This window comes from Liolophura sinensis, chromosome 6 (genome assembly GCF_032854445.1).
Source record: "Liolophura sinensis isolate JHLJ2023 chromosome 6, CUHK_Ljap_v2, whole genome shotgun sequence".
Classification (NCBI taxonomy): Eukaryota; Metazoa; Mollusca; class Polyplacophora; order Chitonida; family Chitonidae; genus Liolophura; species Liolophura sinensis.
The window spans coordinates 27,781,452-27,803,896 of NC_088300.1; the positions used below are offsets into that span (position 1 = coordinate 27,781,452).

General features: G+C 38.6%; 2 protein-coding genes across 2 annotated transcripts in view; one reads left to right on the plus strand and one right to left on the minus strand.

Moving 5' to 3' along the window:
* On the minus strand, positions 1–5,321 carry LOC135469111 (U1 small nuclear ribonucleoprotein C-like). Its single transcript, XM_064747643.1, has 6 exons — positions 5,241–5,321; positions 2,750–2,792; positions 2,438–2,546; positions 1,743–1,760; positions 915–1,058; positions 1–391 (listed from the first exon to the last, which is right to left on the minus strand). The coding sequence occupies exons 1-6, from the start codon at positions 5,246–5,248 to the stop codon at positions 267–269; spliced, it is 447 nt and encodes a 148-aa protein (XP_064603713.1). The 5' UTR covers positions 5,249–5,321; the 3' UTR covers positions 1–266.
* A 183-nt stretch (positions 5,322–5,504) lies between these two features.
* Positions 5,505–22,445, plus strand: part of LOC135466341 (nuclear pore complex protein Nup160-like) — a 35,107-nt gene continuing 18,166 nt past the window's right edge. Inside the window, exons 1-16 of the mRNA XM_064743775.1 lie at positions 5,505–5,591; positions 8,542–8,653; positions 8,950–9,157; positions 9,774–10,008; positions 11,181–11,259; positions 13,085–13,199; positions 13,517–13,595; positions 14,615–15,036; positions 15,705–15,797; positions 16,206–16,310; positions 16,545–16,610; positions 19,414–19,522; positions 20,089–20,254; positions 20,541–20,683; positions 21,223–21,383; positions 21,768–21,901. Of these exons, the coding sequence (XP_064599845.1) occupies positions 5,513–5,591; positions 8,542–8,653; positions 8,950–9,157; positions 9,774–10,008; positions 11,181–11,259; positions 13,085–13,199; positions 13,517–13,595; positions 14,615–15,036; positions 15,705–15,797; positions 16,206–16,310; positions 16,545–16,610; positions 19,414–19,522; positions 20,089–20,254; positions 20,541–20,683; positions 21,223–21,383; positions 21,768–21,901 (2,306 nt within the window). The 5' untranslated portion in view covers positions 5,505–5,512. The remainder of the gene's footprint in view (positions 5,592–8,541; positions 8,654–8,949; positions 9,158–9,773; positions 10,009–11,180; positions 11,260–13,084; positions 13,200–13,516; positions 13,596–14,614; positions 15,037–15,704; positions 15,798–16,205; positions 16,311–16,544; positions 16,611–19,413; positions 19,523–20,088; positions 20,255–20,540; positions 20,684–21,222; positions 21,384–21,767; positions 21,902–22,445) is intronic.

The following is a 22,445-nucleotide window of genomic DNA, read 5'->3' on the forward strand; positions in this document are numbered from 1 at the left end:
TGGAGTTATTTATTACAGATTAACATTTACACATACATACTACGGTAAAGACAAAGACATTTAACCATCAACATTCAGAGTGATTTCATTAATGATGAATAAAATGATGTTAAAAACCACAGATGATAGAAGCAATGAATGAAAAGATGAGTTTATAAAAGTGACAGCCCTTTTCCACATCAATGAATCAACAAAATTGCCTATTTTACATAGGATTTCTTCTTTCCCTGTGGTCTCTGTCAGTAATCCTTTACTGCCATTTGCAGCTACTTCTTCATCATCTTTGCTGGTGGAGGACCCCCCATCTGTGGGGGTCTCATGCCTGACATGCCAGGCATCAAACCCATAGGCCCCATCCCTGGCCCCATTCCCATGGGTGGTCTCATTCCAACTGCAGACAGAGAGAAAAAAAAGGTCACTTCAAATTTATTTTAGTTACTTATGTATTTCTTCCCTTGACTGTTGAGTAACACCATACCATATTTTTCACTTATACAATGCAGTTGGTTTGATGGTTAAATTTAGTTTAGTGTTATATCTAATTTAATGACATACCACTATCAGGAATCTTTGGCTAGTATGAACACTGGAAAACAAGAGCACACATTGCCAGATACCTGACAATGCTCCTTACTACATGTAACATTATTTCCAATACAACTGCAAACTCTCAATTCCTGTGACATCTACCACGGCTCCTTGTACACAATCATGAAGGGAATACCACACGTTAAAAGGTAGAATGTCAACAAGTTTGTGTGGCTAACGAATAAATGGACAAATACACAGACTTTACCAGCCTGCTTGCTTCAAAGATTAAAGAAAAAAACAACAGTTAGATATTACCTTACATTTGTACAGGGCTGAGGGCAAGTCTGAGGTTATATATGTTATAATGTGTGTAAAAATGTTACCTGGCATCATGTGTGGCATAGGAGCTGGGCCACCTGGGCCAGGGCCCATGAGAGGTACCCCAGGGGGCATGGGTCCCCCTGGAACAGGACCTGAGGGTGGGGGAGCTGTGCCGCCTGAACTTCCCGATGAAGACTTCCCTGAGCCTGCATTCACAGAGAAGATACATACAGAGTTTCACAGACTTCAACAAAGTACTTCTACAGCAAAACTATCATCATCAAAACTATGTGAGGAAGTGTTGTTATCTGAGAAGAATCTTAACATCTTCAGCAGGATGTTTACTAATTTGTGCGAACAAACTTTAACTCTTGGTTAATGATCATTTGGTACTGGATGGTTCTCTGTGTACTATAAGAATAAATATTAGCCAGTGTTACATTTTAAGTACATTGTACACTGAAATGTACACTCCATACCCTATACATTGTATTTAGTTACTTGACTGGTGCTTATCGCTGTAACAAAGAACATTTCATACGAAAAGTTTTGTTGGTGGAGCCGGAGGAAACCTGAATACCCAGAGTACTTCAATGGCCATTGGCAATCAACTGAAATACATCCACAGATATACAGATTTTCACCCACACAGCACTTCAAGGCGTAATATTCTATGTAGTGGAAAAGGAAGTGTAACACTACCAGTCGCTGCACTATCTCTCTTGATGCTGAATGCCAGGCGAGGAAGCTACAGCTTCCTCTTCTTTTAAGGTCTTTGGTGCGACTGATCCAGGATTGACCCTGGATCTACCACCCCCGAGAGGCCGGTGCTCTCACAACTATGCTACCAGGGCCAGTCACATAACAAAGAAAATAATGAAACAACTTACCAGCCTTAAATGCAGCAGCTGGAACAAACAAAAGAGAGAAAGACAACTAATTATTACCAGAATCAATCGAATACTGACAACAGCAAATTTCTATGCCTGATGTAGAGACGTTTGTCCATCCCAGTAGGTGACGTGAATGGTTATGTAATGAAAGTAAAATTAATTCTTCATGGAAAACAACACCATCCTGCTATCCAGGCTACTCCATTAAACTTGATACTTATAATCTTAATTTTGTATTCGATTGTGTCTTTTGCCTTAGTCGTATGCGGGAAGGTCTGCCAGCAACCTGCGGATGGTCGTGGGTTTCCCCCGGGCTCTGCCCTGTTTCCACCACCATAATGCTGGCTGCCGTCGTATAAGTGAAATATTCTTGAGTACAGCGTAAAATACCAATCAAATTAAATTAAATTAAATCTTTTGCCTGAAGAATATTTCACTTGTATGATGAAAGCCAGCATTATGAGGAAGGAAACAGCCCAGAGCTCGGAGAAACACAAGGCCGTCTGCAGGTTGCTAACAGACATTCCCATGTACAGCCTTAGAGGAAGTCAACATCAGCTGGACTTCAACTCACAGTGACTGCCTTTGTGAGAGGCTCCCAGGTTTTGCGCCATACTGGCATTCCTAACCACTCAGTTACCAGGCCTTATACCCATAATCATCTCTAGGAATGGGATAAAAAGCATACTTACTTGTGTCATCTACCAATTTCTGAACTTGCTCTTCTAACCACTTCTGATAATACAGTCGCACATTTTCCTTGTGTTTTCTACCATTACAATGTGTCTTTCGGACAGAGGGCTGAAACAAAGAAGTAATAAAAAATACGATACCTTTATCTGACAATATTTTCTTTGAACTTCTAAGATGAGTATATTTCTATACAGCTGTATTAAAATTGTTCTCTTCTTAGATCATGAAAATCTATTCAAGTGAGTAAATTGAGTTAAGTTACTAGAGTTAATTAGGCTGTATCTGATTTGCTTTTTTCGCTCTGCACTTACTGAGTCGTGTGTCAGGTATGTGTCACAGTAATCACAGTAGTACCTGTAACAAATACAACACATGGGATCATTATGAACAAAACAGAATCTGACTGACCCCTGGAATGTTGTATTAAGAAAACTATGTTCAGTGGTTATAAAAACTAGGTAGCTGTGTTTAGGTAGCTGCACATAGCCCACAGTACTTACGTGAATTCATCCACGCTTCCATGGATGAGGCTGGGCAAAAATGAAGGGGACCCTATTTAGATGTAGTCCATGTCACAAAACCACATACTCATTCAACCCTTACCCTTAAACAGGTCTAAGAAACAACACACTCTATCACAACTCAAATGGTCTGGTGGTATAAGTATTCGGCTACAGATGTTTTTGTACTTTCCCACAATGAACAAAAAGGTAACACACTGAAGTATGTATGACCCCCCAAGCAGGTGAGTGCAGAAAACTCATGGATGACAGTATTATGTGACAGAGGAATAGTGTAACGAACATCTAGTCAATCTAAAATGGACATTTTAAAATTCCGACATTCATCGTAACACTGAGGTTTTCAGTAAGAAAGTAAATGGGAAGGTAGTGATCATCATTGTCACTGCGGAAAAGGGTTGTGTTGCTTGTAGCTCTGTAGGACTGTGATTATGTATGCTGTCACAGCCCAGTCTTCTTCCATAAGTTTACCTTGAACACCTATGTACTTCCTCTGTTGGCTTCAGTATACTACTGAAGGGCACCAAATAATTTGTCTGTCCATAATCACAGTAGTCTCAGCTATCAATTCTAGGTAGGTCTTCCCATGGGTCATCACTAGTAAAGCCACACAAGCATGAAAACTATAGTGGTAACTGGATAAATTCCAACCACCATGTTTGAATGCATATTCCTCACAGCGAGGGGAAACATGTATACAATTATCACTGCCACTACTTCCTAGACAAGATTGTCTATTTCACACATATGGGCTAACTGCTCAGGATCAGTCTCACCAGTAATTACCACTTGGGAACCCCACAATCAACACTGATCACTAAAAAACATTTCTCAAATAAAATGAGCAAAATTGAAGAAAAGACTAAACAAATACAAAATATGCTATAAGTGTCAGTAGGTATCTCCTATGTATGGGCTGTGAGGAGTATGCATTCCAACCTGGCAGATGGAGTTGGAATTATCCAATATCCACTATAGTTTCATGCTGGTGTGGATTTACTAGCTTTTATACACGGGACCCCTACCTGGACTAGGAGTACGGACAGACAAATTATTTGGTGCCCACCAGTAATATAATGAAGCCAGAAAGGGAAGTACAGAGGTATTCGAGGTAAGCTTATGAAACAAGACAGGGCTGTGATAGTACATGTAATCACAGCACTACAGAGCTACACTGATTGTACTGTCCGCATCTAGTTCGATTGAATGAAATTATGAGTTCTATTTTCAACGTTTAATCATTTAATTAAAAAACACTGTAGGCCAACGTAGTTGTCCGTTAAAGCCACTCCAAAACGGCAGTACGCACCAATTTCTGGTGTGCACTAAGAAGAGATGGGTCTTTTCGATCACTCCTGCAAGTTTCGCCATAGTTTATATACAGAAAACCTGATCCAGTATTGATTTTTCTCTTCAAAATCAGTGTGCACACTTTTTTGAGAAATGTTTTTAGTGATCTTACATGTATAATGACTCATGAAATCATCGCTAAAGTTATCATTTAAGAAAAACTGCCTGATCTTGTCTTGTTAGTTTGATTTCCGTATCTTTTTGACATGCAGACCTGAGATTTAAGTACACCCGACTTGCCATGACAGCGCTAAATTATTTCGAGGAGCAAGATGGAAATATTTCTGTGGATTTCAACAACATTTCCACTCCAGCAGGAGTGGTAATATAGGTCATATTCTCTTTAGTGCACACCAGCAATTGGTGTGTGCAAACAGTTTTAACATGGAATGCACGAATGACCTAACCGCATTTTTTAATTCAACGATTAAACGCCGATTTATTTATTTATCTATTTATTTGATTGGTGTTTTATGCCATACTCAAAAATATTTCACTTATACGGACGGCGGCCAGCATTATGGTGGGTGGAAACCGGGCAACCCACGACCATCCGCAGGTTGCTGGCAGACTTTCTCATGTACGGCCGGAGAGGAAGCCAGCAGGTTAAACCCTGAGGCAGGTAAATATCAGAAATTGATGAAAACAGAACCTCAACTTTTTAATTTAATTCAACTATTTCCACAACGTGAACTTTTTCCCCACGTTTCTCAAACAAAATTTAGGGATAAGTCTGACACAGACCTTCGTTTCAACAACAATCGAAAAATGGACCATCAGTGAATGGGTGCAGGTGTCATAAAACCTACAAAAGAAAGCTACTGCTATTTCTTCAATTTTTGAATTATTTAAGCGCATAGCAGATATCCATATTGGTTCCACTACCTTGTATAAAGAAGGCATAAAAAGGTTAATGAAATATTGTACATACTTGGGCATTGTTCCAGTCAAGTTCAAATGAGATTATAACATCACTCCTCGATTCTTTCAGGGGAAGCGTGTTGACCGGAAGTTTGCTTTTAATCTTTACCAAAAACTCTTTATTCACGTAAACTTCAATATCCTTAAAAGTGATCTATTTTTGATATATTGTTTAAAGTAAAAAACACATATACAGAAAGAATGAGCGAAAAAGTACAAGATATAAAATAAAAACTATATAGCTTAGTTTGGAGTTGGAGAGTGTATGAAAAGGCGGCCGGCATGAGTTGCAGGTGTTTTCGTGAGGTCACCGTTACTCCCTCAGTTTCTCCTCGATGGAGGGACATAAACGCCAACACAGGTATATCATTTCCCATTAACCCCCCCCCCCCCACTGTCGCAAAAATACCATACCATATACCTATTGTAACAGTGTGAGGTGAACTGTTGTACATGCAGGACATTAGAGCATGTCACACGGTGACCAGATTTCGATGGCCCAAATTAAATAAGGGAACGGTTACCTTGTTTTATTCATGAATATGAAAATAGCCAAAGCCTGGAAGTTCATGTACATGTAGTGTTAATATTTATGAAAACTAATTTATCCAGATATTGCCGCTGGATTAAGGTGTCGTGATAATTCTTTGTTATGCTACTATACATGCAAATTTCGAGGATTTGTCAATACAAATGTTTGCTTAGTGTTTTCCAACCACGTCAGAAATTTCACCTATACAAAGGCTGCCAGCATTATCGTGCGAGTAAACTGTTCAGAACCTGGGTGAAACAAACAACCATCTGCAGGTTGCTGGCATGATATCCAGTCATATCGTCTAACAGCCAACTCGTCTAAGTCAAATCGTCCAATACCTTAGGTCGAATGCAGTGTAAGTCAGATCGCCTAACAATATATGTGTTGCATTGAGAAATTGTGCTTCATTTCTGATGTCTATGTTCAGAAAAACTCCATTTTTACTGCTCAGACAAGTGACCGCGAGTAGCCTCGGAAGCGGAGTTTTGCAATAGAAACCAACAAGTTAATCTCCCTTTACCTCACCTCGCGAAGCATGAAGGAAAAAATCAGATAGAGAATAAATTGACATCTGGATATACATACTGTAGTTATTTTCAATAAAATACACTTTTACAAATATATGTATCTGTTTCAAGCCACATACTCTTCGGTTCCTAATGTATTTAAATACATAGAAGTGACACTTGGAAGATTAGAATGAGCTGTAATACCTGGTACTGGTGCTGAATTAAGGCTGATTAAAGAATGGCTGCACCACAGGAGGCAAGTGTTACTATATTTGGAGTAAGTTCAAGCGGTATGCCTTATATGCCGGCATATGTGCATATGCTCTGTCTCTCATTGCTGTGTTCAAGTAATGTATACGTTTACAAACACCATTTGCCTGTTTGCCAACACTGCCTTCTTTTGGAAAAGAAATATTTTTGATTTTCCTTCTACTTGTTTACACGATATAAAAACTTGATTAACTTAGGCTACATTCAGTCGATTATCTATTTCGTATCAAGATCACTACTGTGGTTGTACATGGTGCAAATTTACCATTTATAGGAAACTGTTGATATTAAACATAATGCCAAACTGTTTTGAGGTTGAAATGATCATAATGATCAGGAAATTGGAAGGTATTCTCGAGGTACACCCGGCTGAAAAGATCTTAAGCTCTGAAATCAACGGGTGGCAATGTCGGTCGGGATTAAAGTGTGTGATATTGAGTAACAAAGCTGCAGGTGTCCAGATACATTTGCTATATATGTGTCTCAACTTTTCCACTGAACATCATAACATCTCTCTTCTACTTGAAGGCTATGGAATTTCCTTGTATTGCTTGCAAAGATGAAGTTAGGGATGACATAGAAGCATTGGAGCAAACAACTCCTGAGAGGTGTTTCTAAAGTCAACAGTCCTGTAAGGGACTGATACGAATCATTATTCTATAGTAAATAATAAACTGTTATCAGGGTATATTTATCATCTAAGTCAATTTGTATCAATCTGATCAAGAAGAAAGATGTATGAAAATATTTCTGATGTATAACTGTCAATATATTAGTATATTTTGTATTAAATATATGTTATCATAATGTATTTTAGAAGTAAGAGGAATTTATATATTCATTAAAACCAGTATGAAAGTATATTTGGTGCTGGAACTAAAATGTGCTTAAAACTTAGGAACCAAAGTGTATGTGGCTTAAAACAGATACATACAGTGTATTTTATTGAAAATAACAACATTATGTATCTCTAGATGTCAATTTATTCTCTGTCTGATTTTTTCTTCATGATTGGTGAGGTGAGGTAAAGGGAGATAACTTGTTGTTTTATTGCAGAACTACAATGAACTACAAGCTCTCAATGCAAACAAATGCAGATTAAATGAATCAGCAATCCAAAATATACTACTACATAGCCTATATTGTTAGGCGACCTGACTGTAGACGATTCAACCTAAGGTATTTGACTTAGACAAGTTGGCAGTTAGATGATATGACCTGTATTTGCTGGCATACCTTCCGACGTATGGCTGGAGAGGAGTATTATGGTTCAGACAAACATGAAATGATTTAAGAAATGAAATGTAGAGGTGGATTTTGCCTACCTTTCCCATGCCCCACTCAGTTCCGAATGAGCCAATTATTTCTCCATTACTAGCAACTACCTCTGTTGTCTTGTAGCCAATTATAAAATAATGCTGGTGTGGGTAAGATCAGCACTACAGACTTATGGCGTGAATTAGCGAGATAAAATTCACATCAACAGTGACATCTGTGATGCAAAGGGGTCAAATTGATGGATATTTTGATCTCTTCAAAGTGATGAAAAGGACAAAAAATAGAGGTTATCCATTGTGATTCGACCAAGAGTGAATGACCAAACATTGTTTACCCTGATCTGACATTTCTGAACTTTATTTGTCCTGAACACCTTCTTATACAATTGTGTATGGCAATGTCAGTTCATGGAATCAAATAGGCTTGCGTATTGTCTAAGGAATGTAACAAGAGGCATCTTCATGTAACAGTTTTGTGAATATATGCTGTAGCTATTGTGATGCTGGTGCCTTTAAGACTTAAGGTCAGTATGAGATTCTGTATAAACCTATTTCTGTAACAAGAAGGCATTGTAAGCACTTTGTCAGATACAAAGGCCTGTTTTGTATCTTCCCCTCAATTGTCAGTTTTCAGAATATATCCTACTCTTTGGTAAATATGCTTGATTATTTTTCCAGTGCTTCAATGTAAATAATAGCCTAAAACCTTGTCTATTTCAGGGGGCTCTGTGAGCACATTGCAGGATATAAAGGTCCCTGACACTTCTGGAGGCTATGCTTACAGAGACAGCAGTTGTGCAGGCTCTCCTACCAGAAACAGATTCCTGTATTGGTCAGCAGGATTTTAGTGAAAAACTTTGAGAATCAGAAAACTTCTGATATCCATGCACCCATTTATTTAAAGTTCTTTAAAAATGCTGTATGCAGCATCAACCTATTTAATTCTAACTATATAACTATATTTTCTACAATAATATATAAGGGGCAGGTGACATTAACTTGACAGTGTTTATTTATGTAGAGGTAAGTAAAAGCAGTATACTCTGAATCCAGTTTGTCTTATACTGTGTTCTGAGAAGTGCATCGTAGGCCAAGAAAAGTAACAAAACACTTCCTTTTGTTTTGCAGGAGGACATCCAATGATGTGTTAGAGCTTGTGGAGGAGTCCTTAGACTTGAACCTGTCTCTAAACCATGTGAGGTGTCGCTTCCAGGATACCCCAATCTTGGGCGGAATCACAGTTCACGAGCAGCATGGAAATGTTGTGCTTCTACTGGTTACAGTGGCCAGTGTGCACAGGCTTATCTTTCCCCACCCAAGCAAACTACAGAGATTTGTGAGTGTTATTGGCTGGTACACGGAATGTCATTGTCTGTAGTTTGTTTAGGAATCCACACATAATTCATAGCCTTCTTTATGAATTGCATGCGATTTCACATGTGGAAACAGACGCTTTTTTTTCTTCTGTGAAAATGTCTTTATAGAGTATGGGGAATCTTTATGCCCTTAAAGTAATTTGGGCCAGTCTTGCGTAGTCTTAGTTCACTCTTGCCTTTGTGATGACAGTTTGTGGGCAAACAATTTGTAGCTTTGATAGTACTCATTTGTTACAAGAGAACAGTGGTTTATCTGACTTGGACTAGAGTTCCTGTTGGGCAGTGAAATATACCCATTGTTATGTTGAGGGTTTGGGAAGATTTAATAATATAACAGTTACCACTATTCCAATTAGTGCCTCAGTACTAAATCTAACCTCAAAAACAGGCTTTCTTGTGTCTAAACGAGATTGCATGTGATGTTGAAAGTATTGGGAATTAAGCCCTACTGTGGCTGATGTCTTGGAATGCCCAACCCTAAAGACACACATTCTAGGTTCACATGTCATGCGATTTTATTTCTGTTAAGGTCGCATTTTATTAGGTTTACATATCATCTGATCACTATGTTGGCAGGACCAGGGGTTGGGGATGTCCAGTGATGTGTCTATGAACTCTATCCTGGCTGATGCCTCAGTCTCTACTGTGTGTAACCCCAAAGACTCGCACATGCTGGGCTCTGTGACAGGCTCCTCCCAGCTGTCCCATGCTGCCGCCACCTGGCTGACCTCCGAGGGAGAGGCCCTCTTTGTGTACGTCTCTCATACAGGCAGCATAGTGGTCATCAAAATGCCTCCACACAATATACAAGGTAATAGCAGGAATGAAGCAGATAACATACATCATTAGAGGAAACTCTTTACTGCTTTTGTAAAAGACATTGCCCTGTTTCTTTAACTTTTTTGCATGTTTGAGGACAACTTTGAATCTAATTTATCCACCTTAATGTTTTGATAACGGTGAGAATTTATATGTTGGTGGATTTACCAACATCTGGGCTTCACAGAAAATATTATGTTTTTTGTCTAGATAGAGCAATGTCCTTAGAATAGACTTAGAGCAACACCAAGTGAACCCGTTAAAATTCATGTTAAAAGGTTGAAGAAATAGGATAGTCTGTACTATTCTCTGAGTGCTTTTTTACCTCCACCAAGAGGTTTATGTTATTTTTCTGTCATGTCTATCTGCCTCACTGTGTTTGTCAGCAACGATGCAGAAAAAGCATAACCAGTTCTTCACCATTATGACATAATACACAAATGTGTACAGGGCAAAATCTACCTATGCTCCAGGTGCTGGTATCTGACCTTGTTCCCAGTGGTCTGTTTCCTAATTTGCATTCATATATGCTCCAAATGGGGACTCATTTCTCAAAATATACACGTTTCAGATATGCACTTATCTCTTTTCTTGTTTGAACAGTAGTGATAAGATACAATGCGAGACATGAAGGTTTATATGTTTGATTTTGGCTACTTAAATATGCATTCACAAGTTCTTATTCGAGGTACATGTATGTGACATAGGTTAAGTGCTAGTTAACTGTGCTTACAAATCACAATCCCTTGGCACACTTTTTCACCCAAATTTTCCCAATCCAGCTGACTATCCCAAAATTCGTGGATTATGCCCAGGTATATTTTTGGTCGCACCTTGTCACAGTGCCAAGCAGAGTATTGTCCCTTGGTTGGAACTCGTGTGCTTGTGTAGATTTACAGCTGTGTTGCAGAGTTCCTTTAAATTTGTTTACTGTTATCATCTTGTAGAATTTTTCATTTAATAGGTAACAGGTCTGATAGTTATATTCTGGTTGTTCAGAACTGTTTTTGTACATCAGTTATTGAAATAACCTGATTCTTTGCATACTGTCACCATACAACAAGCGTCAGGTGTCTGTATGTATAGCAGAAATAGTTTAATTTTTCTTTTGTTATGTTTTATTCAGTGATGTTGTTGACACACCTGTTGTTCTCTTGTTGTCAGGTGTGGTTATTCAGTACGAGCTCACAAGATCCACCATGATGCAGAGATTCTGGACAGGACTTGTACCCGCTTCTATCAGGTTATACTGCTAAGAATTACACATGTTTATAAATGATCTACACTGCATCAGCTAACTTCACTATAGGAGTGAGAGTTTATTTTTCCTTTTTCCAGCTCACCTGTATGAAGTAAGGAGAGGAATTGGGAGTAGGGGATCAGATGCTACCAGTGACCGTGTCCAGTTTGGTTGAAGTTTTGGTCAATCATAGTATTGAATTGGCCACCCATAGTACATTGATAGCTAATCGTCGGTAGCAACTTGCATATCAAAGGAAGTTTTTTTACACCATAGCTCAACATTTGCTCAGCCATTCACAGGGTTGCAGTTACCACCCACAGAACATGGATTGCCAGCTGAAGGTCACGATTTGCGTATGAAAGACCTAAATATGTGCATGAAATTTGCCATGATTTACATCTCTATAACACATGAAGTCACTTCTCTGCAATCCTTACTCATACGATAAGTAGTTAAGTAATTAGAGAATATTATTTGACAGTGTCAGTTATTTTTATTTTGGTTTAGAGATCAATGCTCCATCAGGCGAGTGCTTTTTAGCTTGCCGTTATGAAGCAAGGCGAGATATTGTGAGTGTGGGGGGGAAAAAGTGGTGTTGATGTAGGTGTCTGAATAAGCCTGTTTTGTTGGGGTTAGGTGAATAAGGCTTTGTGTTTGGGTCTGATACTCTCACAGTTTTCACATCACCTTGATGAAACTTGGTGGGAATGATGAACATGATTTGGACATGTACTCATTTTGATTATAAATTAGGGATGTTTGCATTTTTTTTCAAATTATCAGGTTTTGGGCTTTTATCCAAGCCAGTATTATAGCAGGCCAGGGTAAGGTTTTCCGTTTGGGTCAGCTGTTGCCACAGTTTTTACACCACCTTGCTGAAACCTATAGACCTCCTCAAGTAATTTATTTTAACTAATTAACTGTATTTATTCAAATTATCAGGCTTTGGACTTTGCCATTTTATTTTGGTCAACATGTTTAAATATAGTAGGTCGGGTGAGAGAGATTGCTTATCTTTGGCAAGTCATCTCGGTGAGCAATTTCAGAAAAAAACAGAAATGGAAATCCACCCTGCATAAACAGAGGTACATTGCATCACACATCCTAAGGACTTCTCGCCCACACGTGATGAAAAGTTGTTAAGTATGACGTTAAACCCTGAGCGCTCACTAACTCACTCATTCACTCTAAACATGGTGTGCACACCAGTGTTCACCCTGTGAGCTCACTATGAGAACACTACCTGTTCAGTATGAATTACCGGCACAGATAGCACAGCTGGTCGAGCGTCCGCATCAGGAGCAGTGGATCAAGGGTCAATCCTGGGTCGAGTCACACCTAAAACTTTAAAAGAAGAAATGGTAACTTTGTCGCTTTGTTCGGCATGAAGGGGATAGTGCAACGACTGGTTGACCTGTATCAGTATAATGGCTCGGGTGGGTCGGCTTACTTACCTTTGGTGAGATGTCTCAGTAAAGCAGCACTTGATAAAAGAGCGGTGGAAATCTGTCCTGCAACAAGGAGGCACATTACATGCACTCTAAGGATTCCTTCGTCGTCATATGACTGAAAAATTGTTAAGTATGACATTAAACCCCAAGCACTCTCTCAACATGAATTTATATGTCCTGTCAACTTATAAGGCTGCCATTTGAACAAAGCCTGTCGGCTTTCTCATAACCCTTGTTGTTCACAGTCTGCACCTAATAATTTAGCTATTTTATGCACTGAAAAACGTATTATTCAGAAAAGGCATGTTGTCACCCCAGATACCTGAGGTAAAGTTTGCTTTATGTATCTGACCTCATGTGTGATCTGTTTCTAGGGGTGACCAGGACTCCCCTGATACGCCCTACAGTCTATGTCTTCATCCCCTGGGTCAGGACATCCATATCTTCTCCATCTGTCGTGATCACAAGATACGTATGTGGTCTACCAAGGTACCTAGTGCTACTATATACATGCCATTTGACATTCACAAATAAAAACTCTTTTGTTTTTTCTTGAATAATTTTGTCTTTTCATGCATTAGTGTGGCAGATTTCGGCTTTGTGTCCGATGTAAACATTTTTGTAAAATTTTTGAAAGACTGTATTTCATTCTTATATTTCTATATTTTATATTTATATATTGAGAGAGTGGGATACATTTGGAAAACTATTTTGACCAAAATGAGATTGGAATAATGTATATTTGACATTATAATCTATTAACCAATCACTGGTTTATTTGTTTATTCCTATGGTTATATCTTCAGAACCAAGAGTGTGTTTCAGTGTGTGACATGTTGGAGTGGACAACATACAGCCATCAGTCACAAAAGGCCAGTGTCAGTGGTGAGTGCCCAACCTTTCCTCAAGAGGAGATTTGTTTAAATTCTGTTACATCAGGACATCAGTCATTAAAAAAAAAAATGGTTGTCTGTGGTGCTTTTTGTGGCTAAGAAAAGGTAGTAAAGACAGGAAGTAAGGAGAAATGAATTTCTGTGCAAGACATCATTGCTGACCTACAATAGGGCCATACCAAGTGACCTCCCTACACCCCCATTTAAATGTTGCGAGTCAGAGTAAGCTGTGGTTAGGTGGGACTTCTGAAAATGGCCAGTGGTGAGTTTTGACATTAAGGCGATGTAAGCCAATTGAAGATCTAACTTCAAAACAGATATTAAATTATTGAAAAGCCAGGAATAAACATATAAGTTTTTTATTTATTTATGGTGGGAACGAACAGGGTAGAGCCCCAAGAAAACCTATGGACATCTGCCTGTTGCTGCAGACCTATACTTTTTTTTTCAGCGATTCAGTAGAGATTTAAAAATCCCCCGATGAAAATATATGTACTTTACTTTGTAGCAAATGTAGAACTTCAGCAAACTGTGTCAAATAAGTATATTCTATCTGGACTGAAAAATATAGACTCTGTTTGATCTGACACTCAGAATGGCTGGTGTCCTGTTGTTCTGCAGTCTGTTGCCTAACACAGAGATGCCACTGTTGTGACACAGCCTACATACTGCATGGTGCATAGACGTACTTCAGTAGGTGTGATCCCATTTCTCCTAGTTTCACACCTAAAAAAATTATTTCACGTCAAATCATAGCTGCTGCCCATGACAAAGGAGGTAATTCAGATGGGGCATATTCTGGCGAGACGTTACGAGTTTATGCTTTTATCCACCAAATAAGTTGCACCAAACTGACAAAGCAAATATTATGCACATAATTTGACTGAATTTTGTTATATCGGTTCTAACACCAATTACTGTTTTGATCCCTAGTGTTTAGAATGCCTAGGATCAAGTTATAAATGTAAATCCCTGTGGTGACCCCTTGTTTTATAAATTTTACTGTTTCAGGGACAGGTCACCAGATCAAGAAGCTAGTTGATCACGAGACTGGCACCTTCAGACTGGCCATATACTTGGGCTTTAAGGAGCAGCCCATGTTTTGTTTATTAGAGCCTCATATCAAAGATGGCCGATACCACTTGGATCACGTCTGCTCCATCAGTGCACCAAGTGAAGACCTCATAGACTATCATGTGACACCATCATTGCTGTGGTCTCTCTGGACTGATACTGAAGGAGAAATGATTGCCAGGGTAGCCTCATTACACAGTGAGCCTGCAAGGGGAGATAACTGGATGCCTGTCTTGTTAGATCCTCCAGCCACAGCTGATATTCTCATCCCTGCTCACAAGGACCCCAGGGAAGTATACATGGATCTCATCTTCCAGCCAGGACAGTTCAGCACACAGGATATTCAGAAAGCCCTCAATGTGAGTAGGGTTATCATCCAAATACATGTACCTTTCAAGTTTTATTATTTAGATCCTGACACGTTATGTAATACGGTCAACTGTTGCATTTGCCTTAAAAGGCTGCATGCAAAAAAAAATGAACATTCAGAGGAAATTAAAGGTTGTTAAATATTAATTTTGGTACTGAAACTCTCATATTTTCAGTAGGACACCATCCAACCTTTCAAACAAAATTCAAATCAGCTTTCTAAGATGAGTTTAACTCTCTGAACTGGGTGAAAATAAGTAACTTCAGTCATATTTGAACTTTCAGGTCAGTTATAGTTACCAATTTGAATGATCCCACTAGCAAGACAGTGTTCTGTGTTGCTATCAACTATGTTTCTTTGTGTGATCTGGTGTAAGACACTTTTCTGATTTGCTATCAACTATGTTTCTTTGTGTGATCTGGTGTAAGACACTGTTTTCTGATTTGTTATCAACTATGTTTCTTTGTGTGATCTGGTGTAAGACACTGTTTTCTGATTTGTTATCAACTATGTTCCTTTGTGTGATCTGGTGTAAGACACTGTTTTCTGATTTGTTATCAACTATGTTTCTTGTGTGATCTGGTGTAAAACACTATTCCCATATATATGTTGTTTCTGTTTGAGAAATTTGATTGTCTTTATTCTCTTGTTTGTCAGATCTACCGTCGAACATTGGATTCCACAGTAACTGATCATCACATTGGCATACCTACACTGAAGGAGGAGGTGTCAGCTGCTGTGGAAACAGAGGTGGGACTTTGAAACTATTCAAAATCCCAGAGTTTAAGTGTCACAGTATCTGAGGCCTATCCATTTTTGACTTGACGTCAGTTTACTGCAAGATGGAGAAGATCATTGCACTGTATTATGTAGTGGTGAATATTGAAATATTGGTCATCCAAAACTGATAAAGGTTTTAATGGACGGGCAGGTAGAAAATCCAAGTGGATCTCTCTGTGTTTTATTACCTGTTAAGAATCATGAATGAGGCTGGATTCTACTTATTCTTGTGTAATGATAATGAGTCAGTCTGTATTACACATTCTTGGCTACGGCACGAAACACTAATCAAATAAATATATAGGAAAATAGTTTGTATTATATACTCCTTTCCTTTCTACGTAGTTTTCCAAAGTTTTTGTGTTTTTATGATTTCAGATCCAGACTGTGGCAGGGGAGTATGAGCTTCCAGAGGAAGAGTACTATCAGCTACAGTTAGAACAGTGGGCCAAGTTCTACTCCTGCTGCATTCAGTATCATGAGGTATGGGGGTTTTCTGTTTACAATCACATTTGTTGCGGCGGCGTCTTCTGTGAACATATTTACCAGATGTATCTGAAAAAGAACAAGAAATCTGATTCAGTTGATTGCTGCAGGAATGACTCTAATCTGTTATACTATAAATTCATAGTCATTATTAAGCTCTTTACAGTAAATTATTGTTTTAATAAAACACTATAATAAAAGCATTATCCATGCTCTCTGCTTTGTATTCAGGTGGGGACAAAGAGCAAGGGGATATTTGCTGACAGTAACACGGGCATGGTGGGAATTATCAGGAAGGTAAGTTTAACTTGTGATCTCTGCACAATTACAATAGTAGTATAACCTGTACATAACTATCCTTATTATACACCTAAGTGTTGAGCGCCTACTATATTATGTAGTAAACACAACTGTCCAATATTTTTTAATATATTGGACAGTTGTAACTGTGACGTCACACGTACGGACTACTTTTTGTTTGTCAACAAGCAGACAACACAACAAGCACGGCTGCTGATCAGTCAGATTCTGACCTTTTGATCTCAGCGACGCTGAAATTTGCATGCTACTTGATCCATTTGAGCTATACATGTACCTCACACCAATTCCCGAATGTCGCCTCAAACCTGATGCAGCTGTGTGGTATTACTCCACTCCAATGAGAGAGCATCATTTGGAAGAGCTAATGAAGAGGGCAGCCGAGGCTGCTGGACTGAAAGGCCGGAAAACTAATCACTCGGTCCAAAAAACAACCGTCCAAGCCCTTGTAAAATCTGGTGTCGCTCCTCATAAAATTATACAGGTCACCGGACACAAGTACCTTCCTAGCATCCAGGAGTATGATTCTAAATTAGATCACGTAGAGCAGAAGCAAATGTCAAGTTTAATTCAGGGCAATCGTGCCTTCAGTCAACCATCTCCCGCGCTTCCACTCCCTGGCCAGTCAGCTCGAGTCCACACAAACGAGGTTTTCAGGACTCCGATGCCATCAACTTCCGCACAGAATCCCAAGGATAATCAGCTAACTTTGTCAGCAAACTCTACTTATCTTTCGTCCTCATCCTGTAAAGATTACACTGTTTGGTGGCGCAGTTTTCAATAACTGCACTTTTAATTTTCACTGAAACGTCTGCATTCCTTTTCTTTACACTTCAGTTTGTAAAATACCACTTCGGCCACGTGCGCCTGACCCAGTTTTCCGTCAGCCAATGAAAGTGCTCCATTCAATATTCCATATTCATCTGCAACCGGCTATCTGCTATTGTTACGCGATATGAAATAAATAGCACGGTTTTACCCAGTTTGTTTAGCGTTCGAGTTTATTTACTTATGTTTTTGACAAGTGGGTGTATAATAAATAGGTTAATATAAAATAGGTTGGGTGTATAAAAAACTCGTCCTGGGCGCCGGAAAGGGACTCGTCCATACAGGACCATACAATCCAATAACATATAAATATAGTTATGTCCATATAGTTAACTATCCATATAGTTATGTGGTAATAGTATTATCATTGTTTGACATGGTTAGGATTGCAGCGGCACTTTCAGGATTCAGAATCGTGATTATACCATACGGTGCAATACCAAGAGAGTCCCCACATTAGAATAACTCATAACTAATGTAAGCAAAATCAGCAAATTGTTTGGATCAGGTTCTTTTGTTTCAGCTTTTTGTCAAGAAATTTGCTGGCAAGCAATAAAAAGCTAATTGGGTATTGGCGTCGAATTACTCAGTTGTTGGCATCCAATTAAAATGAAATATAATATTAAATATTGTATTAAAAAGATATAATATTAGCATGTAAGACAAGCTATAGCTGTAATAAACATTTTTAGCTCGCCTGTTCAAAGTAAGGCGAGGTAGTGTGAGAAGAGAGAAAAGTGGCTTTGTTGGTGTCAGGTTAAGCTGTTTTGTTTTTTTTTAACTCCTGTATAATGGGCTCTCATACATGGTTTGACGGTTAAGCTTTTTCTTTTAGCCCTTGTACATGTGTAATGGGCTTGCATTCATTCATTGAAAGTTAGGTTTTTTTGTTTAACTCTAGTCTAAGGTAAGGTGTGTAAATGCACATACTTGGATGGAATGTTAAACTTTTTTTTAGCTCTTGTATGTTGGGCTATCACACATGGATTGAAGGTTAAGTGTTTTTTTTAGCTCCTGTATAATGGCAATTATATGTGGATCTACAACATACACTGATGAAAAGTTATGTTTTGTTTGTGTATTTTTTATATTTCTTTTCACCTGTGTACATTTAAAAAGGGCCTACTGATAGAACGTTGAACTGTTTTATTGGTTTTGATTTTATAGACTTTTTGAATGTTTTTTTTTTAATGATTTTAATTGAGATACCTTGAATTCAAAAATTTACCAGTTATATAAACTTCTGTTTGTTTTCTGTAGTAAACACGTTCTCTAGAAATTAAGCCCCCATGTAGGGCAACAATTTCTTGCATGCAAGATTTCTGTGACTTTATTGCTCTTAAGATTTATAGACTTTGCCAGATTTACCATTTCTGTAATCAAGAAAAGTTTCAGTTCAGCTTTTTGTCTCTCTAGCTACTTTACTAGATTTGTAGATTGACTGAATTTACCTTGGTGTATACCAGTTTATCTGCGATTAGCTGCGATGACCACCCTTTGTACATGGATGGCCAATTATGGGAAACAATTTGCATATTTGCATAAGACTCCAGCGAGCTGGTACTCAAACACCCCACAGTGAAGTTTTTTTACTTCCATAGCCAAACATTTGCTCAGCCAATCACAGCGCTGGAATTGTTCACAGATTACCGCATGTATTTCACAATTTGCACATCAAAGACCACTACCTCAATTTTGTGCAAGAACTCCCCACAATGATGCCTTTACCACCACAAGACTGTACAACTTTTATCTCTATTCTTATTCCATTGTCTTGTTGACTGCTATAGCAGGCAAGCTGGTGGGATTCTCTGAATGCCATGTTCTGACGTGGCACAGCGTGGCACAGTACATGCCTGAGGTCTTTTGATGATGTTATATATATACAAAATTATTCAACGGATAATGTGCATTAATACTTGTTTTTTAAGTGAATGTTTGATACTTCTGTCAGGGTGGGTTGACCTACATCCGACCATGTGACCCAGTAGAGCAGGTGTCTCTTGTCCCCACGGAGCAGATTTCACCCACCTACCTGGCTGACATGCAGATATTTGGGGAAGGTAAGAGTTAACGGATAACCCATGATAAATAAATATGCAATTCTGAATCCTAACACACAGGTAACAGAATCAGTTTGTGTAAAACAGCAGCAGCAATTGTAGCTAACTCTAATTATTGAAATTCTCATCTTGGTTACTTTATGTTGTCATATATATTGTGAATCTCAGTAATCGAAGCTGTATTCTTTACTACTGTACTTGCATCGTGTGATTTTTCAGCTGAACAAGGTAACCTGGTTTAAGGGAAATTAGCCAATTCATTTGGATAATCTTGGATAACCCTGGCGAGAAACCGACAACTTGTACAACTTGTACATTTGACTGCCATGTAAATCTCGCAACACCCAGGTTGCAGCGAGAAAAATGCATGGAACTTAAAATCAGGAGGTATCTGGTTTACCCTTACACATCAAGTTTCCTCCACTCTTGAAGCTGACTGTTGTCAGAAAAAACGAGCAAAAAAATTCTTAAACAATGTATTAAGCACCAATCAGTCAGTCCATCAATCATTTATATGTATTGGTGTTCTATTTCTGTGCCTTAAGACTCTTTTGTCTTCTCTGCAGATATTGTCCTATGTGAGGATATCATTCACTTGTTAGAGTGCCTCAATCTGATTGGCCATCACCTGTCAGATGACCTGGCTGCGACCTTTGACCAGGAACTCTATCAGCTGCGACCTCCAGATATGATTGCCCACCAGTTGCTGGATGAGATCCTCTCTCTGCCAATGTTTGTATTTTTGTAATCCTGTCCTGTATCAGCCTTGATGGAGTGATGTTTCTGCATTTTCCATGTCACATGTTTTTTTTCTTGAAGAGTATAGACTCTGTGATTTTTTCATCTTCAAGAATACATTAAATAAATGTGTCTTAAGTGTAATTTGGAGTGTTTTTGTTATAAAATATTTCAGAACACTACAAGGAATTCGGTTTTCCCCACATAAGTATATGTTAGAATAGTTTATCATCATTAATTCATTTGTATTTCATGATACTTCTATTTCCCCTTCTCACAGACAACAAGACAACACAGAGCTCAGCAAGCAGCTGGAGTATCACCTGCAGTGTATTAAAAAGCTCCACAACACTCTGCACACTTTTCAGATTTTGCTTGACCTTACCAGAGGTCAAGGGGAGGACTTTGGAATTGAAGACTCCAGTAAGTTTAACTTATCACTGACTACAGTCAACTTTTGGGGTTATGGATTATTTGATAAATTTACACTATTGTTAGCAGAGAATGACTTAAAATAATGCTCTCCCTCTCTCTCTCTCATGTACATACCATCCGTTTGTCAAACTTAAAGCCATCCAAGGAGATGAAGTGCTAGACAGAAAATCTTCAGGATACCTTGGTTGCTTAACCTTGTTGTGGTGAACTGATCACATAATGCTGTGGGCCCAAAGCACATTATACAAAATTTCTTCTTTATGTTAGACTGGATATTCATCCTCATTTAGAAATGCAATCTTGCAGGTTGCATCTTAATTTAGACAAGCGAGAGGGCTTCCAAGGGGGATAACTGTCAGAGATGCTTTCCTTGTAAATGAAAGACTTATGGTTTTAAATAGGGAGAAAAACTATTCTTGAGTGCAGTGTTAAACCCCAATAAAATAGATAAATAAATAAATAGATATATAGACAGCCATCCTGTAACAATTTGACCTGAGCCTGTGTATTTGTATTTACTTGTCCAGGTTTGGATGCCACCAGTCAGTTGACGTGTGGTCATCTGTTTGCCAGCTCCTTGGCCACAGGTGTTCTCTCTGTATACCTGCGTCAGATGACAGAAACACGCCTCTCTGTCGCTAGAGATCTCCTCCTCTTGCAGCTTTTCATTCTGAGACTCAAAGAAAAGGTTTGTGTGATAAAATGCCAGAAGACAGCGCTTGTGAATCACCAGGTTATACACGTTCCTGTAGATTATCCCAAGGATGTCTGGTTTTGTTTTTTTTTTAATGATTAATGATTCTTCATGAGTTGTTGTGGGGTTTTTTTTTCCATACACAAAAAACAGCTATTTCACTTACTTCATATACAGACAATTATCTATAATTTCATGGAATTTTTCATGCTTTATGTGATTCATATATAAACATAATGACAACATTTCATGTGATTTTTGGCATTGTTTGATTAGTTAGTGAAAACTTCCATGAAAATTAGAAGTGTCCGACTGTTAGTGTACATGGGATTGTAGAAACAGACCTGGATGAAATAGGTACTTTTTTGATATTTTCAGGCAGGATTTTCTCCTGAGACAGCCGAATCCGTACAGTCAGATTCCATCCCAAAGACCTGCATCCTAATCAGGTCCTACTTTATCCTACAGTGGCTGACACACACAGTTATCTCCCCTACTGCTCCGAATTCTCTGTGAGTAAAACGTCATGTGACCAACATTGGCATTTAAACAGTTAAAAATGCCTTGGTGTTTGTTTTAATATGCTAATATGTTTGTGTACTGTAGATATGGTGTGTAGGCCTGACCTTCATCGCGGACTCTCCCTTCCACAAGAAGACACAACATATATACATACACCTAATAACTTTTCATCGTCAAATTGTTAAGTACAATGTTAAACCCCAAGCATTCATTCATTCATTCCCTGGTTCCCTACATGGGAAGATCTGCCAGCGGATGGGCGTGCGCTTTCCTTGGTCTCTGCCTTGGTTCCTTGGTCTTCCTCCCACCAAAATGCTGGCATTAGTCGTAGGAGTGAAATATTCTTGACTATAGTGTGAAAACAGCATTTTAATAAATAAAGTAGTTCTGATACTTATGATTTGTAGAGATATATTTGTGGGAACAAGAACTTCATAAGCTATGCTATTAATAACAGATGTCATCGTCAAAGTCATTTATGCTTTTGGTTGTGTAGGACACATTTTAAATGTTAAGACTTTTTTCTTCAATATT

Coding starts and splice junctions, on each gene's coding strand:
- LOC135469111 (XM_064747643.1), bottom strand. Junction 2,547..2,749: donor CATACCTGACACACGACTCA/GTAAGTGCAGAG, acceptor TCTTTGTTTCAG/CCCTCTGTCCGAAAGACACA. Junction 392..914: donor TATGCCACACATGATGCCAG/GTAACATTTTTA, acceptor CTCTGTCTGCAG/TTGGAATGAGACCACCCATG.